The 22,431-nt window shown below is 40.2% G+C and overlaps 1 protein-coding gene across 1 annotated transcript in view; it reads right to left on the bottom strand.

Annotated features, from left to right (window-relative positions):
• The window catches only part of SPAG16 (sperm associated antigen 16), a 387,730-nt gene that overhangs the window by 199,037 nt on the left and 166,262 nt on the right, over positions 1-22,431 (bottom strand). The window contains exon 12 of the mRNA XM_034065775.1: positions 1,745-1,888. Within this exon, the coding sequence (XP_033921666.1) occupies positions 1,745-1,888 (144 nt within the window). The remainder of the gene's footprint in view (positions 1-1,744; positions 1,889-22,431) is intronic.

Genomic DNA, 22,431 nt, shown 5'->3' with positions numbered 1-22,431 from the left:
AGTAGCAAAGCTAGAGACTATCTACATTTGATTACAGAATACAATCTATGAGAAATTTCCATTTTTAATTGTTTTTACTTCCAGAACACCTGACATCTAGAAGTCCCCCACTTAAAAGAAAAAAGTATGAATAAACATATTCTGTCACATTATATGTATTTTATCCAATAAGGGAAGACAACATTTTAACAGCACTGCTTTTGATTCACGCCAGAGCATTCAGCAGGAGTCAATTTATACTGCAAGAGAATAATGATGTACCTCAACTCATTTTAATTTCAATAATTGAATGAGGAATAGGAAAGCCTACTGAAAGAACTGTATTCTGGCCAAAGACTAATGAGAAAATAGTTTTGAGTCTCTGAGTCAGCGGGTGTCATGGTAACAATGCATTATCAAAATCTGATTAGCATGCCCAGCAGCTTTAGAAACGATAACATGCTCTTCTAATTGTATTTTCCTTTCTTTCCCTGTGATGAGTTTTATATTCATAACAGGTAAGAGGTAAGGCAACATTCTGTCTATCTGCAAGTTAGACTTAGGATGTCCAGGACACTCACAAATTCTGTGCAAGTGTCAGAACAGAACAATTCTCTTACCACCTTAAAATAAAAAGCTGAGTCTTCCATTTCTCTCCTCCAGTTACTTACTTAAGTCAAATAGTATTTTCTTCTTTTAAATATAGAAAATCCTTTCTAAGGATATACACGAGAAGGAGAACACTGTGAAATGGAAGACTCTTAAGAAAAAGCCTATGTTTCATATGAGAAAGAGATGCAAGAAAAAAGTAAGTGCATGTTTAATTCATCCCAGAAAGCAAGACTCCATGTTCTTGAGTTTTCAAAAGACAGAGGGGATTTCCTGTGTTTAGATGACTCTGTGCGTGTGCTTGATAACTATTAAAATATCAGAAATCAGGAAGAAGCATGAAATTTAACAGAGTATTTTTCCTTCTCATGAAGGAAAGAGCTAATATTGTTTCATAAAAAAATACAATGAAAATAAAAGGTTGTAGGTTTAATAATGCTCTTTTTATAAGTGAACCTCAGTGAGTAGCCTGGTAGACCTTTATTATGTTAACATTAAAGAACTACATTGCAATTGCAGCCTTACAAATCTGATGAAAAGTCATTTTAACATATGGAGTCTCAGTCTTAACAAATGTTTGAGTTTTTTTGAGAGAGAGTAAAATGGCATTCTATTTTTCAATAGAATGACCAAGAAGTCTACTTCATGTTTGGCCTATTTCCATGACCCTTGTAACCTAAATATTTATTTCTTATTTTCAATGTTCACTTTAATTTATTAATCAGTGTCAAATCTTTACAAAAAGAAAGGAGGAGAGCTTGTATTCTTATTCTCTAAGTAAACTCAAATACTCTTAGTCATATGACAAATAATACCTAATATGAGAAATCAACTTTTTTGTATTATTAATAATGGAACAATGTTTGTTATAGTGCATAAACAGGGAGCAAATGAATACAGTGAGCCCTAGAAAGCTTATTAATCCTTGTTACGTGCACTGGCATGCAGGCAGAGTTTAAGATACACAAAATACTAAAGGCAATCAATCTTAAGTCAATACACCGAAAGCCAGAGCAACATGTTTGGAAATTCAGCAGTGAGCACAGGGTTACACTGAGAATACAAAGTCATCAGAATAGACAAGTGAACAAAGAAGGAGCAAATAAATATGTCCCAGAAGGGATCAGTGCTTGTTCAGGGGACTGTTTGCACTAACCTTGGATGGAAGCAGCAGCCTGAAAGCCAATCAGTGTGACCTTCACCTGTCATGATGATGCTCCCGTCAGGTAAAGCCCACATTTTCCAGAGGTGATCATCACTACCAGTGACTACAATGTCTTTTCGGGGATGTGAAGCCAAGCTACAACAGAAAAGAAAGGCACATTATATTCTGTAACAATTTCATTTTATGTTAAATACACAGCAGTGAGATTCCTTTAACTTAGGGCAACAGCTACAGAGGACTCTGATCCTAGATGGAAGAAACAAGTAGTGATGCCTTCTATGCTCCTAAGAATTTAAAACACACGCTAGAGGAGTTTCTGCTACTTCTGAATAACAAAAGATGCCTGACTTCTGCGAAACCAGGCTTTTTTCCACCCTCTCTTAAGGTTTCAATTGATTAAAACACTTGAATACACTTTAAAATACTTTGTTAGATTATGCTCTTACAAGCATGCGACTGGGTAATATATGAACAAGCCGTACCAGTATGAACTTTGAAGAGCAGTGGCTTGTCAGTCGGCTGCTTATGGCCAAAGGGAAACAGGACAAATGCTTTTGCTTTTTTCTTCTTCATTATGCCCACAGGTCTAAAGTCTCCTACCAGTGAGAAATAACTCAACTGATAATTACAATCCAGGAGTTACAGTCTCTGCCATCACTTTAGCACCTATTCACCAGGAGTAGGTCAGAAAATCCATTTCAATTCTATACTCAAAATGTGTTACATGTTTTCATTTTTTCTCATACAGCACACTGGCATGCAATGGAAATCATACACTTATCACACCCCTATGCTGAAAACTCAGTTTATTTTTGATTTAGCAACTGCAGTGCAGCTTAAAATGGATCCAGAGAAGAAAATCAATCAGTTGGAAAGATAACAAGTAGTGTATTTCGTATGGATTTGGCTATTTGATTTAAATTATTGTAATGCTTTACTATTTGCTGAACATCAAAAAGTATATAGGAGTTGATGTAAGTCACAGGAGTAGATTACTTAAACATATTAAACCTGGATTTCAGAATCAAAATGCAACTACAGGGAGAGGAATCATAACGTGCATGTGCTCCTATTTCAGCTGTGCACCAGAGCTCACGGTTTGCAGAGAAAAACACTTATTAAAACAGAATGAGAGTAGAGACAATGATAAACAGACAAACTGGAAGAGAGGTCTTAGAATTTACATTATCATAAAAATCCCTTTTTAATAGTACCTTTCTCTTGCACTCAAATTATTTCATAAAATTCCTAAACCAGACTTGAGGCTTCCACCGTAGTTTGAAAAATAATTCCCTCTATCAAATCCATGCCAAAAACATATTGATGAAACTAGATTTTCATTACAAAACGCATCTATTCTTGCAGTTTCAGGCAAAGTCTAGGAAGATTCCTAAAGACTCATCAGCTGAATTTAACTGCTCGAGCAAGGAGCCTGGATTTTACCCGTTCTTTAGTTTCTTAGAGAGAAAAAAACATATTTTTCTGTCTTTGTCTGAAGAAGAGAAAGTTCCTTTGCATTTATAGGCAGAAAAGAGAATGAGGGAATGAGCCATTTAAATTCTCCAGAGATGCACAGACAGCAATCATATCACTTAGACTGGCCACAACAGATACCTTAGAAGAGCAAGGAGAGAATAGAGATAAAAGGAGAGAATTAGACTGAAAGAAGGCATGCCAGTGGCCTGCAAATTACAGGATGAGAACTGTCCCAGAATCCCTCTACTGCTGGAGACCAGTGAAACAACAAAAATCCCACTGCTGTTTTCTGCAGCATGCATAAGCACAGAGCATTGCTATTCTAGAGACCAGCTTCACAGAAAATGTGTGGGCTAATAACTACAAAGATAAATCCATATCAGGGCTGCTACAAACCCTTCCCTGAGCCTCAAAAACAGAGGACCTTCCTTCCCCAGCAGTATGCACCTCACACAAAAGTGAGACCAGCACAGGAGGATCTTGTTAGCAACAAGGTCCAAAGCTCCTCTGGATGCAGCAAGGAATTGCAAAGGAAAAAGAAACAGAAGTCAATTCAAAACTACAGAAGGAGAAAAGGATGCCAGCTGCAAAATGGCAGCAAGTGGTATTGCAGGAAGATCCATCACTGGTTCAGGCCTGTCTATGATTTTTCAGGTTTGTGAAAAACTCTATCACTATGTTATCTGGAGAAAAAAACAAAACAACCAAGCAAGAAGTGTCATGGATATAGTTTACATTTTTCTCTTAACCTATCTTACACATATCAGACACCCTCCAGGTTTCCCTCTAGATATTTCTGCTATTAGTCAAAGTGCATGCCTGTTGTGAAGTCTTTCCATCAGTTCTCTTATATTCTTCCCAAATATCTGCCTTCTCAGCTGCCAATATGTGTTACACAGTCTAACTTAAATTGCCTTCAGCCCACATTTCACTCAAAGGAATATACTACTTCCTTCCAGATCCTGACCTTAGCCCTCCCAACACACTTCCTGTCCAACTTCTGAAATGTCCAAACTTCTTCAGTGACTGCACATTCCTAAAGAGCTTTGAGACAATCCCTAAAGTGAATTTCATACGGAAGGAAGTATCTTGGCATCCCTGTGAAGCCTGCAGATATATTTTTCACAGGCTTTTCTTCTAATTGCAGAGCTCTTGGAGTTCTTGTAAAATGCTGTTGCTGCCCAATGTTGTTTTTTTTTCTCCGTGCCATTATTACAGGCACACAGTGAGCACTATTTAATTAACAGCAAATTTGCGACACGACTGTTGAGCTGTTTCTAAGAAAGGGAAGTCCATTCATCCAAAAGGCGTTCTATATGCAACATTAATTAGGCACCCTTGTCTTCACTTCTGGCAACCCGGCACTGTATAGATTTTTTGCTTCATGTCTGTTCACAGGGTCTAATTATTTCCAGCACGGAAGACTTTGGGTAGACTGCAGAGGAAATCAATAATGGAACATATGTGATAGGAACATTAGCTTTCTCCTCCTCCTCTTCCTTTGGGATAGAAGTGGGATCAGAGGAGATGTGGCCAAGACAAAAAACCCAAACCCTCTCAGAGTTTTGCTGCTGTTGAGTATATAAATATGCATGTTTACACAACTCATTCTAGCATTATAAGACATGCTCATCTCTTCAGCACTTGCCATGGTAGATATATAATGCTCCCAGTAACTTGCTTTCAAAACAATCATAAATTACCTTATTTTAACTGAACCATAAATAAAAATATTGTATCTTCAGATGCAAAATACTTTTGGTCTCAGCATGTACTACATTTAATCATTTCACACACCAAAAAAATCAACCTTCAGGTTAAAAAGTGTTAAATCCAAATCTGTCTGTAACTGTGTGTTTGTTTTAGTACAAACACTAGCTACACTGCACTGAGGCAGGGAAGATTTCAGTCAGATGTGAAGAAAAACTTTCTGTTAATAAGGTTTCTGAAACACTAGAACCCATAGCTATCTGCCATCATTAGCTTGTTCTTAAAGCTCTCAGCACTCCTATCATGTATTGCCTACAGATTACTTCCATTATGGTTAGGAGAAAGGACTGGTTTGTGTCTTGAGGTTCCTTCAGGTCCTAAGATAGCAATGTACCTGCTGAGCCCTGGTTCATTCCATGCACAAAATACACAGTGCTTGTATGCAAAGGGCAATTTTAAAACAATAAAAGCATGACCTCAACACCCTGCTAAGGCATAACAGCAGTTAAACCCAATTGCACAGGTGCAGGACAGTAAGGCACACAAAAGCTCCTATAATTTTAGAACCATTTTAGTGGCTAAAGCATCTCACACAATCACCACATATTCAGCCATTTTTACTAGCCTCCTACAGACCTCAAGAGATTGTAGGAGTAAGAGGGGTCCAGAATTATAAACCTAACCCAAGAAGTCTCAAAATTAGGCACTCTGAGAAGTAAGAATGCAAAAATAATTACTAACTTAGTAGTCTAAGTGACTTACCCAGCCTCACCCAATTGCTCTGTGGCAGAAAGGAAGGAAAAATCCAGTTTTCAATGGTTTGACATATAGGAGTTATACATAAAAGTATGTTCTCAATATAGACAGCATTTAGCTGCCAAAATCTAATAAAGCATTCTACTGACTAGCACTTGTGATATGTAATTATTAGAACTTCATGATTTGATCAAATTTATTTATTTGCATTCCCGGATACTGGCAAAGAGGATTGTTGGTAATGCCAGTAGCTGCTTTCAGACCAGAAAGCTCTTGTGCTGCATTTCTTGCTCCAAAATATGAGAGCAGCAGAGTTCCTCCAGACTGAAAAAAAACCCTAAACCCAACACATTTTTCTTGATCACAGAAATATTTTAGCTAATGAATTCAGCCTTATTCATGATATTTAGCACAGGAAATTTCAACCTGAGAAGTTACACATGGGTGAAGTTATAAATGGTTGAAAAAGATATTTTTTATAATGAAAACTGCTGGGAAATGGCAAGTTTTTTTTTTTACCAGCGGGGTTTCTAGATGTGTTGGAATGGAAGAACAGAGAAGTTCTGAAGGCAAGGACATACATAATACACACTGAATTCTGGAGGATGCCTACTGATTAAGGACATGGAGCTGTTGGAACAAGTCCAGAGGAGGCCACGAGGATGATCAGGGGCTGGAGCAGCTCCTGTATGGAGACAGGCTGAGAAAGTTGGGGCTGTTCAGCCTGGAGAAGAGAAGCTGCATGGAGACCTCAGAGCAGCTTCCAGTATCTGAAGGGGGTTACAAGGATGCTGGGGAGGGACTCTTCATTAAGGACTGCAGTGACAGGATAAAGGGTAAACTTAGACAAGGGAAGTTCAGGTTAGATATAAGGAAGAAGTTCTTCCTTGTGAGGGTGGTGAGGTACTGGAATGGGTTTCCCAGGGAGGTTGTGAATGCTCCATCCCTGGTGGTGTTCAAGGCCACGTAGGACAGAGCCTTAGGGGACATGGTTTAGTGTGAGGTGTCCCTGCCCATGGCAGGGGGGTTGGAACTGGATGATCTTAAGGTCCTTTCCAACCCTGACTATTCTATGATTACATGTGGAGGATCAGTAGTGCTCCTCACCTCTGCAACTGCACTCCAAGGATCTAAAGCGAATCTGTAAAACTGACAGATAAAGGGGTAGAAGACCACACACACAAAAAATATCAATAGAAAAGCCAATTATTACCTCAAGATGGACTGAAAATCCCTTTGCTTTCTGAGCAGGAAGGTAGGGACAAGAAAACAGGCAGTTAACCCCTTTGCTCACCATACCTTTTGGCACGTCTCCGATTTTCCTCCTTATCTGCATCAGGGCGGTGTGGTGAGGATGAGGATGAGAAGAAAACAACAGCGAACAAGAGCGTTTTGCATGGGATATAAAGAGAAACCTGCCGGCGCCATCACGTTCTGTGAGGAGAGCTGAGGGCGGGAAGGCGCCAGGCACAGCCTGACCAAACCGGTTTGAACCGCCTCCGCCACACACCCAGCGCACAAAATGGCGGCGCCTGCCTGTGGGTGACCAATGGTGCCTCTGGGACAAGGCACTGGTGCGGGCTGCCCGGATGGAGTTGTGGCTGTTCCATCTCCAGCAGTGTTCTAGGACAGGTTCCGGAGAGGAAAGGGAAACAAGGGAGGGGGAACAACAGGTTCAGAAGCACTAAAGGCAGAGGAGTCCTGTTCCAGCGCCATGTGGAGCTCCTGCATCGCCTGAAGACCACAGGTAGCCTGTGCTGGATCAAACTTTCCTGTCAGGAATTATGGCCTTTTCCTGAAGGATTGCAGCCATGGGGAGAGACCAGAGCAGGGGAAAAGTGGGAGAAGAAAGGAGAAGCAGAAACTGCGGTGAACTGACCGTACCACCCTGCCCCTCATGGAAGGGTTGCAGCAAAGGACTGCAGTGGAGGGAAGAAATGGCACTGCTTTCATGTTGATCCGTTTCTCACTACCCGAATCTGGTTTAATTAGCAATAAATGAAATTAACTTTCCCCCCGTTGAGTCTGCTTTGCCCACAATGGCATTTAATGGGCCTTGCCTTGAGCCATGGGCTTTCTCAGCCTGTTTTCTCCTCCTGTCCTACCAAGGAGGGTGAGTGCACCAGTGGCTGGGTGGGCACGTGGCCCTCAGCCAAGATTAACCACCAATAAATCAAAACCAAACACATCACAAAAGCCTAATCAATCATTTTGCCTGCTACAACTTATCCTAATATGTCTTCTTTGGACAGCATCTAATACAGTTGTTTCTGCCACCTTTTTATCTTGGCTTGAGCTATCCAGTCTCACCTGCCATCAGCTTCAGTAGTAATTATAACCCTGACGTTTAATTCCAGGTTCTATTATGCAAAGGAAGCGTAACTAAAAAGCATAACTTTGCATTCTTGCAAAGAGGGAAAACACTTTTTAAAGAGAAAATAAGAGCTAAAACAATTAAAAAAGGCAGAAAAAAAGAACCACCATAAAATGAACGTAAGTAGGAGAAAATACTCATAGCACAAAGCTCATATCTTTTGTTTCATTTATGTAAATGCCCATCTGGATGCCAGTGATAGATCCCACCCAGAGCAATGCTTAAAAATCTCTATCCTGTCTAGTGAAATTCCTGGCTGCTTCCCAAGCTCCTATGACTCAGGATTTGGGAGGAAGAAAGCTTGGGAGGATCTCAACATACCTGTAGTTAACCTTCTAGACCGCCCAGCAGATCTTTGGAAATAATTAGAAAATGCTCTTCCAGAACCGTAAACCCATATCTCTAAAAGGCCAAAAGGCTTCATAATTTACAGTGGTAGCTTCTTGTACTCGTTCCATTCACCATGCACACAAAATCTTCAATCTCAGCTGTACAGCAGTAGAAAACCTATTTATTCATGTGCAGAAGCGGAATAAATTCACACACTTCCTAACTTGCCCAAAGCAGCTCTCCTCCCCACAAAAAACTTCAGAAAGTGAATGCTCCATACAGCACACAATGCCTCCACCTATAATTGTACTAAACACATTGTTATAACGCACAGATATAGACACAGCTTTAGTGACTGATTAATAAAGTCCATTTTGTGATGCTCAGTCTTTGATCACTTTCTGTTTATCCACTCTTTGTGCAATTATCAAAACATTAATTTGCGTTAGCTGCCTGTTGTAATCTACCTGGCTATTACCACATTAGATCTGATAATTCACATGCTGGGCTAGCTGAAAATGATTTTCTTCTAAACAACAAAGTTTGGCCCTGCATCAAATCTTAGGAAAATTCAAACCTCTCCTGCTGATCTGCATGTGTTCTGTTTAGCTCTCAGTCCTTTGAAGATGTATGTACATTCCTGATTATGCACTGATGGCAGTCTTGGTGATTTGACAACATACCAACTTAAAAACATAAATAATCCTTTTCAAGATAGCATCCTTAATCAGATCAGAGAAAGAGGATTTTTCTAGAACCTATGTAATAATATGCAAATTGTTTATGTTGTTATAGTATTGGGGACTGTGAAGCTCTGCAACCTGACACTAAGCCTTTCATCTAAAATGCTTGTAAAGAACAACCGGCATGAATCTAAATCACTTCTTAGAGAATCTTTACTTATTCATTCCTTCCTTTTGCTTACAAGGCTGTTGATAATTACTGCTGCCCAAAACAAAAAACAAATCACTTTAGGCTACAACGTCAGCTGTTACACAGCACAGAAACAGGGCATTTCTAACCTGCCTTAAGCCAAAGCAGCAGGCAACTCCACCTTGCTCCACAGAGAGAGCCACTGTTTATTTTCAGTCTGCAGAATCCATATATATGTATCTGAATCAATTTTTCAAGCTTAGTCAGCTTGGTACCCAGCGTACCTTAAGGAGAAGTAATTAAGCCAAGAAGAAAAAGAGAGCATGACAATAGTGACAAACAAGTACATGCAATCAAATGTTAGAACATTGATGTCCCTTCCAGATATCTTCCCTCTGGAGTGAAAGCTGTATTTCCTCACCTCTAATGAGTTCTGCCATGATTCATACTACCTGTTATCATGTAACTAATCTTTTAATATCACTTCCTTTATGAAATATGCCACTTTCTTTTAGGGAAAGTCAGTCCTATATGAGTATTAAATTACAGCACTGGAAATCGCATAGAAACAGGATTAGCTTACATCTGCCATATCTTGAAGCCAATTCTGAAAGAGTTGGCAGCCCACAAGACAACTCTTTAGAGCAGCAGGGAAGAGGCTATAGGTAACCAGGGTTACACCATGCGCAAACCTTGGCAAAGGAGTAGCCCCTATAGTTTTACACTGCACTTGTGGTTGTGAACCACTTCACAGACAGAGAAGCAAAGGGAAAGGCAATGTGGGCAAACTTACATAAGATTTTCCCTGTTCAGTGTATCATTGTTGCCTGGTTTTTGGCTTGTGCATTAGGTACTTGTCGGGTACTGAGATAATGGCTTATCTTCTTTTGTAATGAAAGACAAACTGCTTTTCTAAGAGGCAATTTTAGCCTGGCCAACTTGAAAAGATGCAGATTGCTTTCACAGAACCTCTTACCTGTGGCCTGGTTTGAATTAGTTTTCATCATTACTGTTAGCAATTCCCAGTCTTCTGTTGCATGGCAGCTTTTTCACAGATGATTAGGAGCAGTGTTGTGGTGTATAAGAGTCTAGAATGCAAACTACTTGAAACTTGCCAGTTGGTAGATTCTGTTAAATTATCAAGGTTGATAAAAGAAAATATTTAAAGATATAACTTGCAATTAGAGCATCAAACTGTCAACTCACATTTCTAAATTAATAAGGAACCAAAGCATTAACGTTTCAAGGTCAGTTTCCCTTCTGTGTTTCTTTCTCACTTCTGAAGGCAGAGAAGGGTATTACGCTCTGTGCTTTATTTCTGTACTGTAATGCTGAAAAATGCTTCCATCAACAGAATTAATGGAAGCTCTTGTGGGAAGAAAGTTACATAAATAAATAGTTTCTTCGCAGTTAGGACTAAGAGGCAAAGTTGGTACCTATGAATCATGTTCTTCCTCTGCTGATCTGTGTAACTGGACATATATATGTATGAGAGAGAAATGGATTTTAGGTTCAGAATTCAGGGTAATTCTCCAGTCCCATGATCCCTAAGTGGCAGGCTGCAGACCCCATCTTGCCTGCAGAGCTCTGCTGAGTAGCTTCTCTGCCCCAGCCGCTAGGCAATTTTCCCCACTGAAGAAGCCCATTCAGTTTTTCCATGATGTTTTAAGAGGAAAACATTTCAAGCTGTTTGCTCCACACCATTTCATGCTCAGAATTACAGAAACATATGCTGAAAGGCATCATCTAATCCACGTTGTGCTACGGAAGGACTGTGTAGACTCACCCAACACAGATTTGCGTGACTTTTCCTTGAGAAGGAGGTTCTACAGCACTTCTGGGTGGCTTTTTCTAGGATTCATACTTCAACAGGTATTTTCTAAAGCACAACCCCTTCACTTTGAATGCAAATCACAGAGGTTTCCCTTAACTCTTCTCTCAGGATAGGGAAAACAATTTCTCTCTACCTTTTGTCTTAAAATCTGTATATATCATATGGTTGTTACTAACATTGTCTTAAACTAGGCAAACTCAGTTCTTTAACTGATGCAGTTTCCTAAACTTTTTCAAAAATCATGACCAAACATGGATATAATAGATCAACTCAGGCCTCACCAACCTTAATTTGGAATAATTACCCAACATTATAGACACCACATCCTCCTCACACATACCAGAATTACATTGCCTCACTTTGTGACAGCAATGCATTGTGGACTTTGTTACTCTTTTTTCTCTTGATAGCTATTTGTGTATCTGAAGTCTTTTTCCTAAATATGTCATATAGCACTTTATTACTGAATTTCATCTTGCTGATTTCAGACCAGCTTTCTAATTTGCCATGTTTATTTTGAATTCTAATTTGATACAGAAAGGCATTTGCAACTCCTCACAGCTTGGTGTTATCTGCATATTTTATAAGCTATTCTGTATTCCACCATCCTCATTGCTAATGAAACACACTGAACGGAACTGATTTCCTAAGCAAATTCTCACACTGAAACACACACTGTGGAGCTCAACCAAGAGGTTCCTGCGAGCCATTTCACTGATTTCTACTAAAACTTATCCTTTAGAAAGGATATAATACATATTTTAAACCATTAAATGCAAGAAAAGCCACTATTTGATCTGCTGAATTGACATGATACTTAATTATCCTCTTTACTTTTGCAGAACTTTAGAAAGCTTCACTCTCTAGCTGCATATTACACTGCTCACTACATCAGAGAGAAAATGCCTATGGAAAACATTGATTTGTAGAATGATAGACTTACTGATAGATTCTACTATATCATTCCTTAGAGCTTCAGTGGATTAATCTTCACAGACGGTTCCAGCTGAGGTTAATTCCTGAACTGTTCTGTGAGACTCGACTAGGCTGGTTTAGAAGATTCAAGTAATATTTTTTGTTTGCCATTCCTGGCTCTGCTATGGAATTTTGTACAGCAGCTTGCAGAAAAATACGACCCTACTGCTCATAGCTGAGCACTTTAAGACCCTGTAATTGCAGAATATTTGCTGTGTGTTATAGGCTATATTTGGCAAATTCTTCCCACCCCTCCTTTGCTGTCTGTAAGCCTTATGGAGAAGAAAGCAGAAAGCAAAGATCCTCAATACTGGAACTTAGAAAGACCCAAATCCACATTTCTTTACAAAGACTAGAAATAGGCCTCAGGACTCCCTTCGACTTCCAACATGTGTGTTGAAAAAGAGCTTGGGATAGAAGAAGACACATTCCAAGTGCTGTTAGTTAGAGATTAAAAAAAAACAACAAATCACCAAACAACAAAAATCCCCCTTTATCTGTTTCACAGTATTTGTGATATTTATCCAGCCCTTTAAAGCACAGACAATGGGCCAAATTATCTAATTGATTAAATACCTACAGTTCTTCAGTGTAATACATACCTGCAAAAATGGAATAGAATATACACACTCCATTTCAGTGCTCAGGATTCAAGTAACATTGTGGTGATCAGAATGTAATACACAAAGGTTAACCATGATCAAGTCTGCTGTGATGCCTGGACATACCATGCTGCCCTCCCTGGCATGGGAAGGTGTATGGTTGCTTTCCCATCTTTCTCTCAAACTCCTTTTAAACCATTATCATCCTATCCTTATAGTAATGAATGCAATGTCTACATTTCAACAAACCCTGAAAGTATTTCTTGTAATGAACATTGACTGCACACAGAATAATAAACTGCATGGTCAGAGCTCCCAATTGCCATGTATTTATCTGTATTGCCACATGCCAGACCTTGTAAATTCTTAAGTAGCTGGTTCTAACCTTTATATAGTATAAAGGTACATTAAAGACTGACAGAAGAGTTTTAAATAATATAAACACATACATATTAAAAATTACTTCTGTAAGCATGAGTCTCTCTGACACATATGGGAAACCTTACTATCAAGCTGCAGGAGTTATCTGAAAGGAGTCTTCATGCTGTTAGAATGTGATGCTTTTCAGTACTTACTGACATCTGCAAAACCAACCTCGGAAGACTCAATCATGCAGGGTACCAATTTTCAATTCAAAGCATCTTTGCAATAAAATGCCTTTTCCCAAGTCACATCCACATGAAATGGTGGGATTCCAGATTTCAGTTTTTCACCTTTGTTAGCATTCACACCATCTGTTACCATTTACAGATCCCAGCTGTAAATGGTCCCTAAGTCTTACAATGGTCCCAATATCCTAAATCTTCTGCTGTTCAATGGACTTAGTCTATAGCTGGCTGCCATCAACCTAACTGAACACATTACCATGAAGCATCACAAAGACTTCCTAACCAACCCCTCATGTAACCATTTTGTTGGCTGCTCTTGTCTGTGGTAAGCATCCCAGAAGCAAGCTCCTACAAAGACAGTGCTTATGTAAACTGTGTTGGAGCAGTAAAGACAAACACACAGCTAAAAGGATTACTTATTTTCAACAACCACAATTCTACAGCAACATTAAACTTAAGGGTTGGCATTTATCCTCCTTTCAAATGACTTTTGATTCACTTCAAACTGGGTGATAAGGAAGGATAAAGATCACTTTCAAAACACCACTGATGTGGTTGAAGGATACATAGTCATTACTGCTCATTAATGACAAGTAACAAATATGCACTTTTAATGTATACTACACAGTCCTGCTTCTGGAGCAGGAAAAAGAGGGAGAAATTTGCCTGTTGTAGTGCTGTTAGACCCTAAATCATTATTCCAATGGAAAGAAACATGGAGTCCATATACAGAAAGACGTAAAGTTTTCTATGTGTTTGGTATCCCGTGTCTGAAAACAGCTAAAACCATTTCAGTTTTAGTTTGCTACCACCACTTTGTGTCCCGCTGCATGTGCATTATATACCAGTTTATAACAGAGAAAACAACCAGATTCCTAATGCTTGGCTTGCATAGTGTCCTGCAGAGAGCTAAGCCCTCTCTGAATCTGACCAAGCGTTACCAATAAGCCTATTAGTCATTTGTCTAAAATCATGTTTTTACACATGTAAACATTAGCATATCACTGAAGTACTAGAGATGACTATGAATGAGGAGATGGGCTTCTGCTCATTTTTGACAAGCGGGAGACTAGACTTAAAGGAAATGTTGTTATATATGCCCATGGCAGGGGATTGGCACTAGGTGAAGTTAAAGGTCCTTTCCAATCAAAACCACTCTATGATTATGCTATCTATTCTGTAAAAGAACTTAGGATGTCTTCAAGACAAAGATGGATAAACTGGGGCACTGCATCTTGCACAAGTCAGTCAGAGAAGCAAGATTTGCTTCATCAGAAGCAAAGGTACAAACCGCAACCTAAAAGATTAGGTTGCACTTTTGAGGATAAGCACATCTGCATTGCTGCATATGGGCTATTTAGTAAACACACTCTGGCATGCTACATATTGCCAACAGCTGCTTTAGAGAATCCTTCTGGATGAACTGTTAGGATACTGACTGCCCATTCTGTCATTAATGATTCTGTATGTTTTTCAGCAGTACCCATATGTGTGGTATCTGTATAGTATAAAGACCATGCAAGTTGATTTAGGGGTTTGGGTTTTGTTTGAAGAGCAAACCCCCAGTTCCTCTGAACTCAAAATATCAGAATATTTTGTGCCACTACCAATAATCCCTTGGCACTAACTAAAAACCAGCAAACTAAAAGCTTTACAAACCTAGCTGATCAAGTATAGTGTGTATGTAGCACTCTCACACATTATAACACCTGCATAATGCCATTTACATTTGACCAATATAGACTGCAGACCAAACACCCCCACCATGCCTATGGAAAGCTCAGTATTACTGTAAATGTAAGAACTGCTAGGATGCAGAGAGCACAGCAGAGCCCTATAGTCTATTTGTCATAGGGAAAAAAAAAGCATCAATATGGTAATTACAGAACTGCAAAATGCAGTGTAAAGACCAATGCTGGCTATATTTTCATTCCACGTAGTAGGAAAACTAATGAGGCACATCTTAGATTAGTTTAGTGTAATCCTAAAAGCACTAAATAATGCTTCCTGTGTAAGTACTTTAAAGTAGATCGCTTAAATAAAAACAGCACTACAGATTCTGCTCTAATGTTACAGATGCAGGAACATAAGAGTTTAAATCACCATTAAATCAGAAATTACATGGGCTATTTTTATTGCTCTTAATTACTCCAATTTGTCAGAATACTTCACATCGTATTAGCTTCAGTTTTAATATAAATCTTGTTTCTAATTAAGAAAAATAATTAAAAAAGCATCTACCTCCCAAAAACCCCACCACAAACAAATAATAATCATATCCAATAGACAGAAACATAACAACAAAATAAACAATGGATTTTAGGGGAGCCACTCTATATAAAGCTGTAGTAGTCTAAAAGGATCCTCATCAGTTCCCCTACCAAGTGGGACAAGAAAAGGAAGCAATCTGAGCATGAATAGCTTAAAATGGCAACTGTACAGACAAAAATCTCTGACAACATCTCCAGAGAGCTGGAATTAGAGTCTCAGTTAGTAAAAGAGCTACACCGGTACCCAAGTTCAGCTTAACAAGTGAAGGGACAGGCACCTGCGCTCTCCCAGGTGGCCATTCAGTATTGTATCATGCAGAGCAGAGCAGCTACGTGGAGTGGAAGTTCAGAATGTCAGCAATGGGGATACTGAAGTCCTGTTTAGTTCACAACAAAAACATCCAAAGGAACATCCATAGCAAGCCCAGGGCCTGGTTTGGCAATAATCTTTATGTGGCTTGAAAAAACAAGAAATTACAATAATGCTGTGCATCACAGAGCTACACCTTTCTTTATGCAGCAGCTTTGGTGTCTTCCTGGTCTGTTCCACCAAATTCATTGTTATCCATCAGTTCCATTCCAGCTCAGCAAGACGTATTCTTTCAAAACAGTGTTTGGGGCTATAGCAGAGCAATCTCTTTAACAACAAGAGATTTCTTTACATACCAAAATACTATTTTCCCTTGCATGTAACTGGGATAGAGTTTTGCAGCGTTCACACTTGAATCGCTGCAGCCAGATGCTAAAGCTAGTGTAATCAATAGAAATCCTTTGCTCATTTAATGGGACTTGTACGGAGAATTGGTTAGAAGAAAAAAAAATACCATTTAAGTTCATGGGAATTTGGACTGACTTAGTATTTCAGCATCTAGCACTGTGCAAAGAGTTGCTTAATGTGCTTGATTCTCCCTCTGTAAATGCCACTGATCAGCTGTGTGTACCTTGCAGCAGTGCAAAAGGAAACAATACGTTATGTCCTACTCCATGACATAACTGCACTTACAGTAATAAAATAGGGATTTATAGAAACATCTACTTTAAACTGTTTTTAAAGCTTCTGAAATATATCTGGTCTAGTTTATTTTACCCCTGCAAACCTGCACAAATAAATGTACTCTGTCCATTAAGGCTTACAGGCAAGAAAATGCAGAAGGTAGCTGTACCAAAGCATGTCAGACTATTAAACCACACCTAAAACCTCTCTCAGAAGTAACAAATAAATCAGATGTTATGCATGTACATGAGTATGTAAGAGTGGAGCTTCATAATGCTCTATTTAAGACCTACTCCCGCAGATACAATGAGCTGAATAGAGGAATTTGGTCTCTTTGTACAAATTCAGGTGTTCCAAATAACAAGCAGTCTAATGGAGGGGGATAAAGAAATGCAGTGTCACAATGATATTTTAAAGTATGATCCTGTATTCTGCTTTAAGTTCCAATTGTAATGAAGTCAAACACTTCTGTTACACTCATAACTTCATGCACACAATTAGCCCCACAAAGCAGAGCTGAACATCAAACTACAGCAATTTACTTTGGTGTCAGTAGGATTAATTACATCCTTAAACTTAACTACTGCCCCGTGTACTTACATCACACACGCAGAAGAACAGCTGATACCAACACAGCACTACACACTTATGAACCCCTATTCCCAGCTTCCTCATATCCAGGGAGAAGATATCCCAGTTCCTGTCTGAGTTGTACACAGTAAAAAAATATGTTTTATGAAGCTGAAATATGATGCATCTTGCCCTTGCTATTGTGTGTGTATATATATATATATATTACCAGAACTTGCTATTGCAGCTGGCCTTCATATTTGCGTATAATAAAGTAGAATATTGAGAACAAGTATCCGTGTAATTAGCACATCAATCATGTTGTTGTTTAATATAAATGAAGAATTAATTCACTTTTCCGTAAATTCCCTCACCATAACTAATGCAAATTATTAATTAGCCAACCACAAGCAACAGAAATGCAGAAAACCACTGGAAGTACACAAATTCCAGCAGCTGTAGCTCAGGCAGCACCCATGGTAGTGACCCAGCATCCCACCAGCCACAGCTGTGTGCAGATCACCCTGTACACAGAGGTTTGCCAGCTTCAGCATTGAGTTGGCCATCTTCCGTTACCTGGAGCACAGGTTGCTGTGAGCTGTGGGCCTCTCTGCTTAACTACTGCTACCGCTCCAATCTTCCTTGTTACTATGGCTAGTTACTGAAAGCCAAATACTCCATTTTCAAGGGAAGTGAGAAAGCTTTATGGCATGTTCTTGACATATTTTATGAGGGCCCTGTGATAGTTTCCTGCTGGAATACCATATAACCACCTTCCTAAAAGGCTTAGTGGAATTCTTCCAAAGCTGCTGCTTCAGAGTGATGGGCTTCTCCCCACCATGGCTGCACCAGTACAAGCCAAGAAGTTTGGTAGACGGTTAAATCAGAACCACGCCAGGAAGAGCAATCAGCTGTGATGTTCCACCCATCCTGTGCTTAAATACAGATGATTCACTCTGCTGAATGACTTGCAAAGCTCTTCTTTGTGTAGCTGCAGGTACAATCTGCTTCTTTGCTTTCTTCTTATTCAGACTCAGACAGTTATTGTAAGAACTAGGCTAAGGCTCTCACTGTAAATGCACACCCACCCATGAAGCAAGCCTCTCCAAAATCAGAAAGCAATAAAATGTAGAAAGCTGTTAAGGTGTTAGTGTCTGTTGCCGTAGTGTAGCTATTCAGTGCTCTCCCAGACAACAGGTGCCTCACTCTGCTTTTACAGGTATCAGTTTGTATTTCTTAAAACATCAACTTACTGAACCCATTTCTCTTTTTCTTCTGGTTCATGCTTCTCCCCACACATAGAGTGTGCATTTCAAGCGACACTTTGAAAAGCTAGCTCATGAGAAACTGAAACTTTCCCCACTGGATCAGCATATAGTCAATTCATCAAACTTGTGGTCCATCTCCAAGTGGAGACCAGTGACCAGTAGTGATCCTCAGGGGTTGGCACTGGGAGTGGTGCTGTTCAACATCTTTGTTGGTGACGTGGACAGTGGGATTGAGCACCTGGACAGGCTGGAAAGGTGGGACTGGTCCTGCAACTAAGTAGAGACAGTCCCAAGCACAACTACAGGCTGGGCAGAGAATGGATTGAGAGCAGCCCTGAGGAGAAGGACTTGGGAAGCATTAGGTGACAAGAAGCTCCCCGTGACCCAACAGTGCGCTTGAGTCCAGAACTCCTCCATGTGTTGGGCTGCATCCCTAGAGCATGAGCAGCAGGTCAAAGGAGGGGATTCTCCTCCTCAACTCTACTCTCTTGAGATCCACCTTAAGTACTGCATCCAGCTCTGGGTCCTCCAACACAAGAGGGATGTGGACCTGCTTGAGCAAATCCAGAGGCCATGGAGATGCTGCAAGGGCTGGAGCAGCTCTGCTCTGGAGACAGGCTGAGAGAGCTGGGCTGGGGCAGCCTGGAGAAGAGAAGGCTCTGGGGAGACATTATAATGTTCTTCCAACATCTAAAGGAGGCTTTCTTTTACATTGAACTTTTAACTCTTAAGAAAGTCCTTTAAAACCTTGCTAACATTTTAGCTCCTATAAAATTTTATGCCTACCTATGACTCAAAAGACACACGGGACACATCTTTCTTCTTCTTTTATACCTGCATCCATCCCTACTGGCTACATACACTGAAGATCAGCATTGCATTGGTCATCAAGTAAAGGAATCATACTTTTATTTGTTTTTAAATCAAACAGGCTTTGGGGAAGGACACTGACTATTCAACATGACCATACATTATGGCAAACAGGGTTGAAGAGTTCTTTCTGAAAACCATTACGTTTATCCTAAGAACTCAATTTTGACCATTCTGGCACCCCAAAATAACTGTTACTGAAGTCCCTGGACACCAAGAACTGCTGATGATCTCCAGTGCCATCCAGCCAGCTGTACAGTGTCACCTTTCACAGCAAAAAATGGGAGATCCAATTTACTAAGAAAGGCAATGGCAGAAACACTCCATTGAGGGAAGCCAGGTGAAATGGTTTCTATCGATTTGGCCAGCTGTCCTTTCAACATGACTTAGTCAAATATTCTTCCAAAGCCTGTTTACGCCAGGAAGATGACAAGTGGTAAAACTCTTTCTCTGATGAAACACTTCTCTGAAACAGCGATTAAAACCTCTGTGGATTTGAGTGTACAGGGACAAGATCGTTTGAGCACCTTGCCTGAAATCTCTGTCTTCACCTTCTATGTGCCACGGCAGAGCCCTGAAGCTGACTGTGGCATGTGACACATGGAAGTGAATTTGGGACTCAATGCCTTTTCCAAACACAGACACCTGACTTGGTACACCCAACATGGGAAAGACATGATCATTTTTGCCATTGTGTTCCATTGTCCTTGATGCTTAATTAAACAAGTCTTTCTTTGCCTGACAGATGAAAAAGGTGCCCTGAGGTTATGTGAATGCTATTGTAACTTGCCTGAGCTTCCTCCTCCTTGCATCTTTCCCCAGAACCAAACAAAACAAATGGGCACTGCTGAGTACACTGAGCACATCCAAGGGCACTGGAGAAAGGAGCCAGTCCTGTGCTACTGCTCCATGCTGTCTTTTCCAGCTTCTATCTGGCATGTAGATACCCACTGCAGAGAGGACAGGATTACACAAGGATGACAAGGAATAATCCTGCAGAAGCAGTGGTAAAAGGCTGGTTGGGTTAAGAGATCTTTATCCACCACTTTAAAGGAAAAAAATCCTATCAAATTTTATGCTGTGCATTCATCAGGAATCCCACCCTGGAGCAAACATTCCTGCCAGTTAGAAGCAAGGTATAGCATAGTTCCCATGCCAGTCCAGTCCAGCAAAGCTGGCTGAGGGAAAGGGGAGTCTTCCAATGCCTAAAAGGGACCAACGAGAATTTGGAAAGGGACTTTTTATGAGGGCATGTAGTGAGAGGACAAGGGGGAATGGCTTTAACCTGACAAAGGGGGTATTTAGATTAGACAATAGGAAAAAATACTTCCTGTGAGGGTGGTGAGACACTGGCACAGATTGCCTAGATAAGCTGTGGCTGCCCCATTCCTGGCAGTGGATATATATACATGGGGAGCAAGGAATTAATTGTACCAACTGGCCAGGACTGTTCTGAGGCACCTCGCTGTCCTTGCAGGTGCCGAGGCTGCTGCAAAAGCACAAGGTAGCTCTGCCAACTCTTATGAAGCTTGCGTCCAAAATCAAGTCATTAGGTGCAGTATAGTATACAAGGAAGGTCCTGTCGCTGGAAGGAGGAGGACAAGTAAAGAGGTAGTAGGAAATTGCCTTTCAAAGGGTCAAATTCTGGCAAAGCAAAACCCCCACATGTACACCAGCAATCACCAGATGGCAGGATTTGCTTACAAAACTGAAGCCTATTCCCACACCTCTCAAAAGCAGGAAGGGAGTGGAGAAGTGCAGAACTTGCTCACCAGCCACAGTTACTAGCTAGGGACAGAAAAGAGGTTAGAATGGAACAAATTAGAGATACAGTAGTGCTATTCAGACCTAAATGCATTCTGTACTACAAATTCCTGCTCATACACCTCTAATTCAGTGACTTTTTTCTATTGATGCTCACTTTTCTCCTCCCTTCTCAGAATGAGGATTCTAGACCATGCTTCCATGGAAAGAATGAAGCAGAAACGTAACAAACTCTCCTTCTCAGATGTGCAAAGAAATCAGTAAATACTCCATATTTCTACCTTGGATTGGTTGCAAGATATTAAAAAACCCCTCCTAACCCAGTTTTGCAAGTGAGGTCTCTCCTGCTGTCTGCCTTCAGATTATGAGATGATAAATGATCAAATGATGGGGGTTGGCTGGTTGCTTTACAATTCCCTTTGAAGTTAAAAGGTTCAGCAGAAAGAATCCTATGAAAAAACAAATGCTGCCATTTCCATCTGCCATTTTACTCTGTGGATCACACATTTTCCCACATTTTCCCATGTCCTAATGGTTGAGAGCATGGAAGAAATCCTGGACACACATTTTGAGAACTTTTTGTAGTACATCCCAAAAGGTTGAGAATAAGAGTTATAAAACATCCCTTTTTGCATGACTCTGATGCAGAAGTAGCAGCTGCGACATATACACAGGGGCAGAGGGAGAAGACAAAGTGCTTTTCAAATACAGAGTGAAATCTGTGTGCAGTCAATGCATAAAGGACACACTGACGGATACTCGAGCAGAAAGGCTCTGTAAGATAAGGAATGAGAAAAGGGCATTTTCTTCTTCAAATAAACAAAACTGTTGACAGCTTTTTCTACAAGAAAGAATTGAGGCAAAAGCCAGCCTAACAGGATAATATTGAGAGATGGAATTGTGTTTCACAGCAATTGACACGGGCGATAAATGATCACTGGAGGGAGAAAGTCCTCAGAGTAAGAACTACACCAGTTCTCTCTGCTGTACCCTCACCCTGCCATAACAGCTAATTACTCCGAGGAAATATTAGCTTATTTATATACATACACACAAGAAACCATCTATTTTCTAGCAGCCTTGCATGAATTCAAGCAAGCCACTACCAAAGCGCAGCAAGACAGTTCGGTTTAATACACCAGCGCCAGGCTAAGCAACCCTGAAGAGCAGTCCTTCTGTGTTAGCTCCATTATTGATTTTACATGTCCCACAGGGGAAGAAAAAGCATAGTTTTGCATGTAGTCTGTAAGGCAGATTGTTAGAGTCATTCAAAACAAAGGAACAGTCTTAAATTTGAAGTGTTTGTGTAAAGTTATGGATTCTACAAGGAATATTTGAGGTTTATCTTTTTACCCATATACACATATGAGTTGTTTCCAGCCCTTAAAAGGTCTGTTTGGTGTT

The sequence above is a fragment of the Melopsittacus undulatus genome, chromosome 8, assembly GCF_012275295.1.
Source record: "Melopsittacus undulatus isolate bMelUnd1 chromosome 8, bMelUnd1.mat.Z, whole genome shotgun sequence".
Classification (NCBI taxonomy): domain Eukaryota; kingdom Metazoa; phylum Chordata; class Aves; order Psittaciformes; family Psittaculidae; genus Melopsittacus; species Melopsittacus undulatus.
The sequence above is the reverse complement of the archived record's forward strand: the minus strand, read 5'-3'. Positions and strand labels throughout refer to the sequence as shown.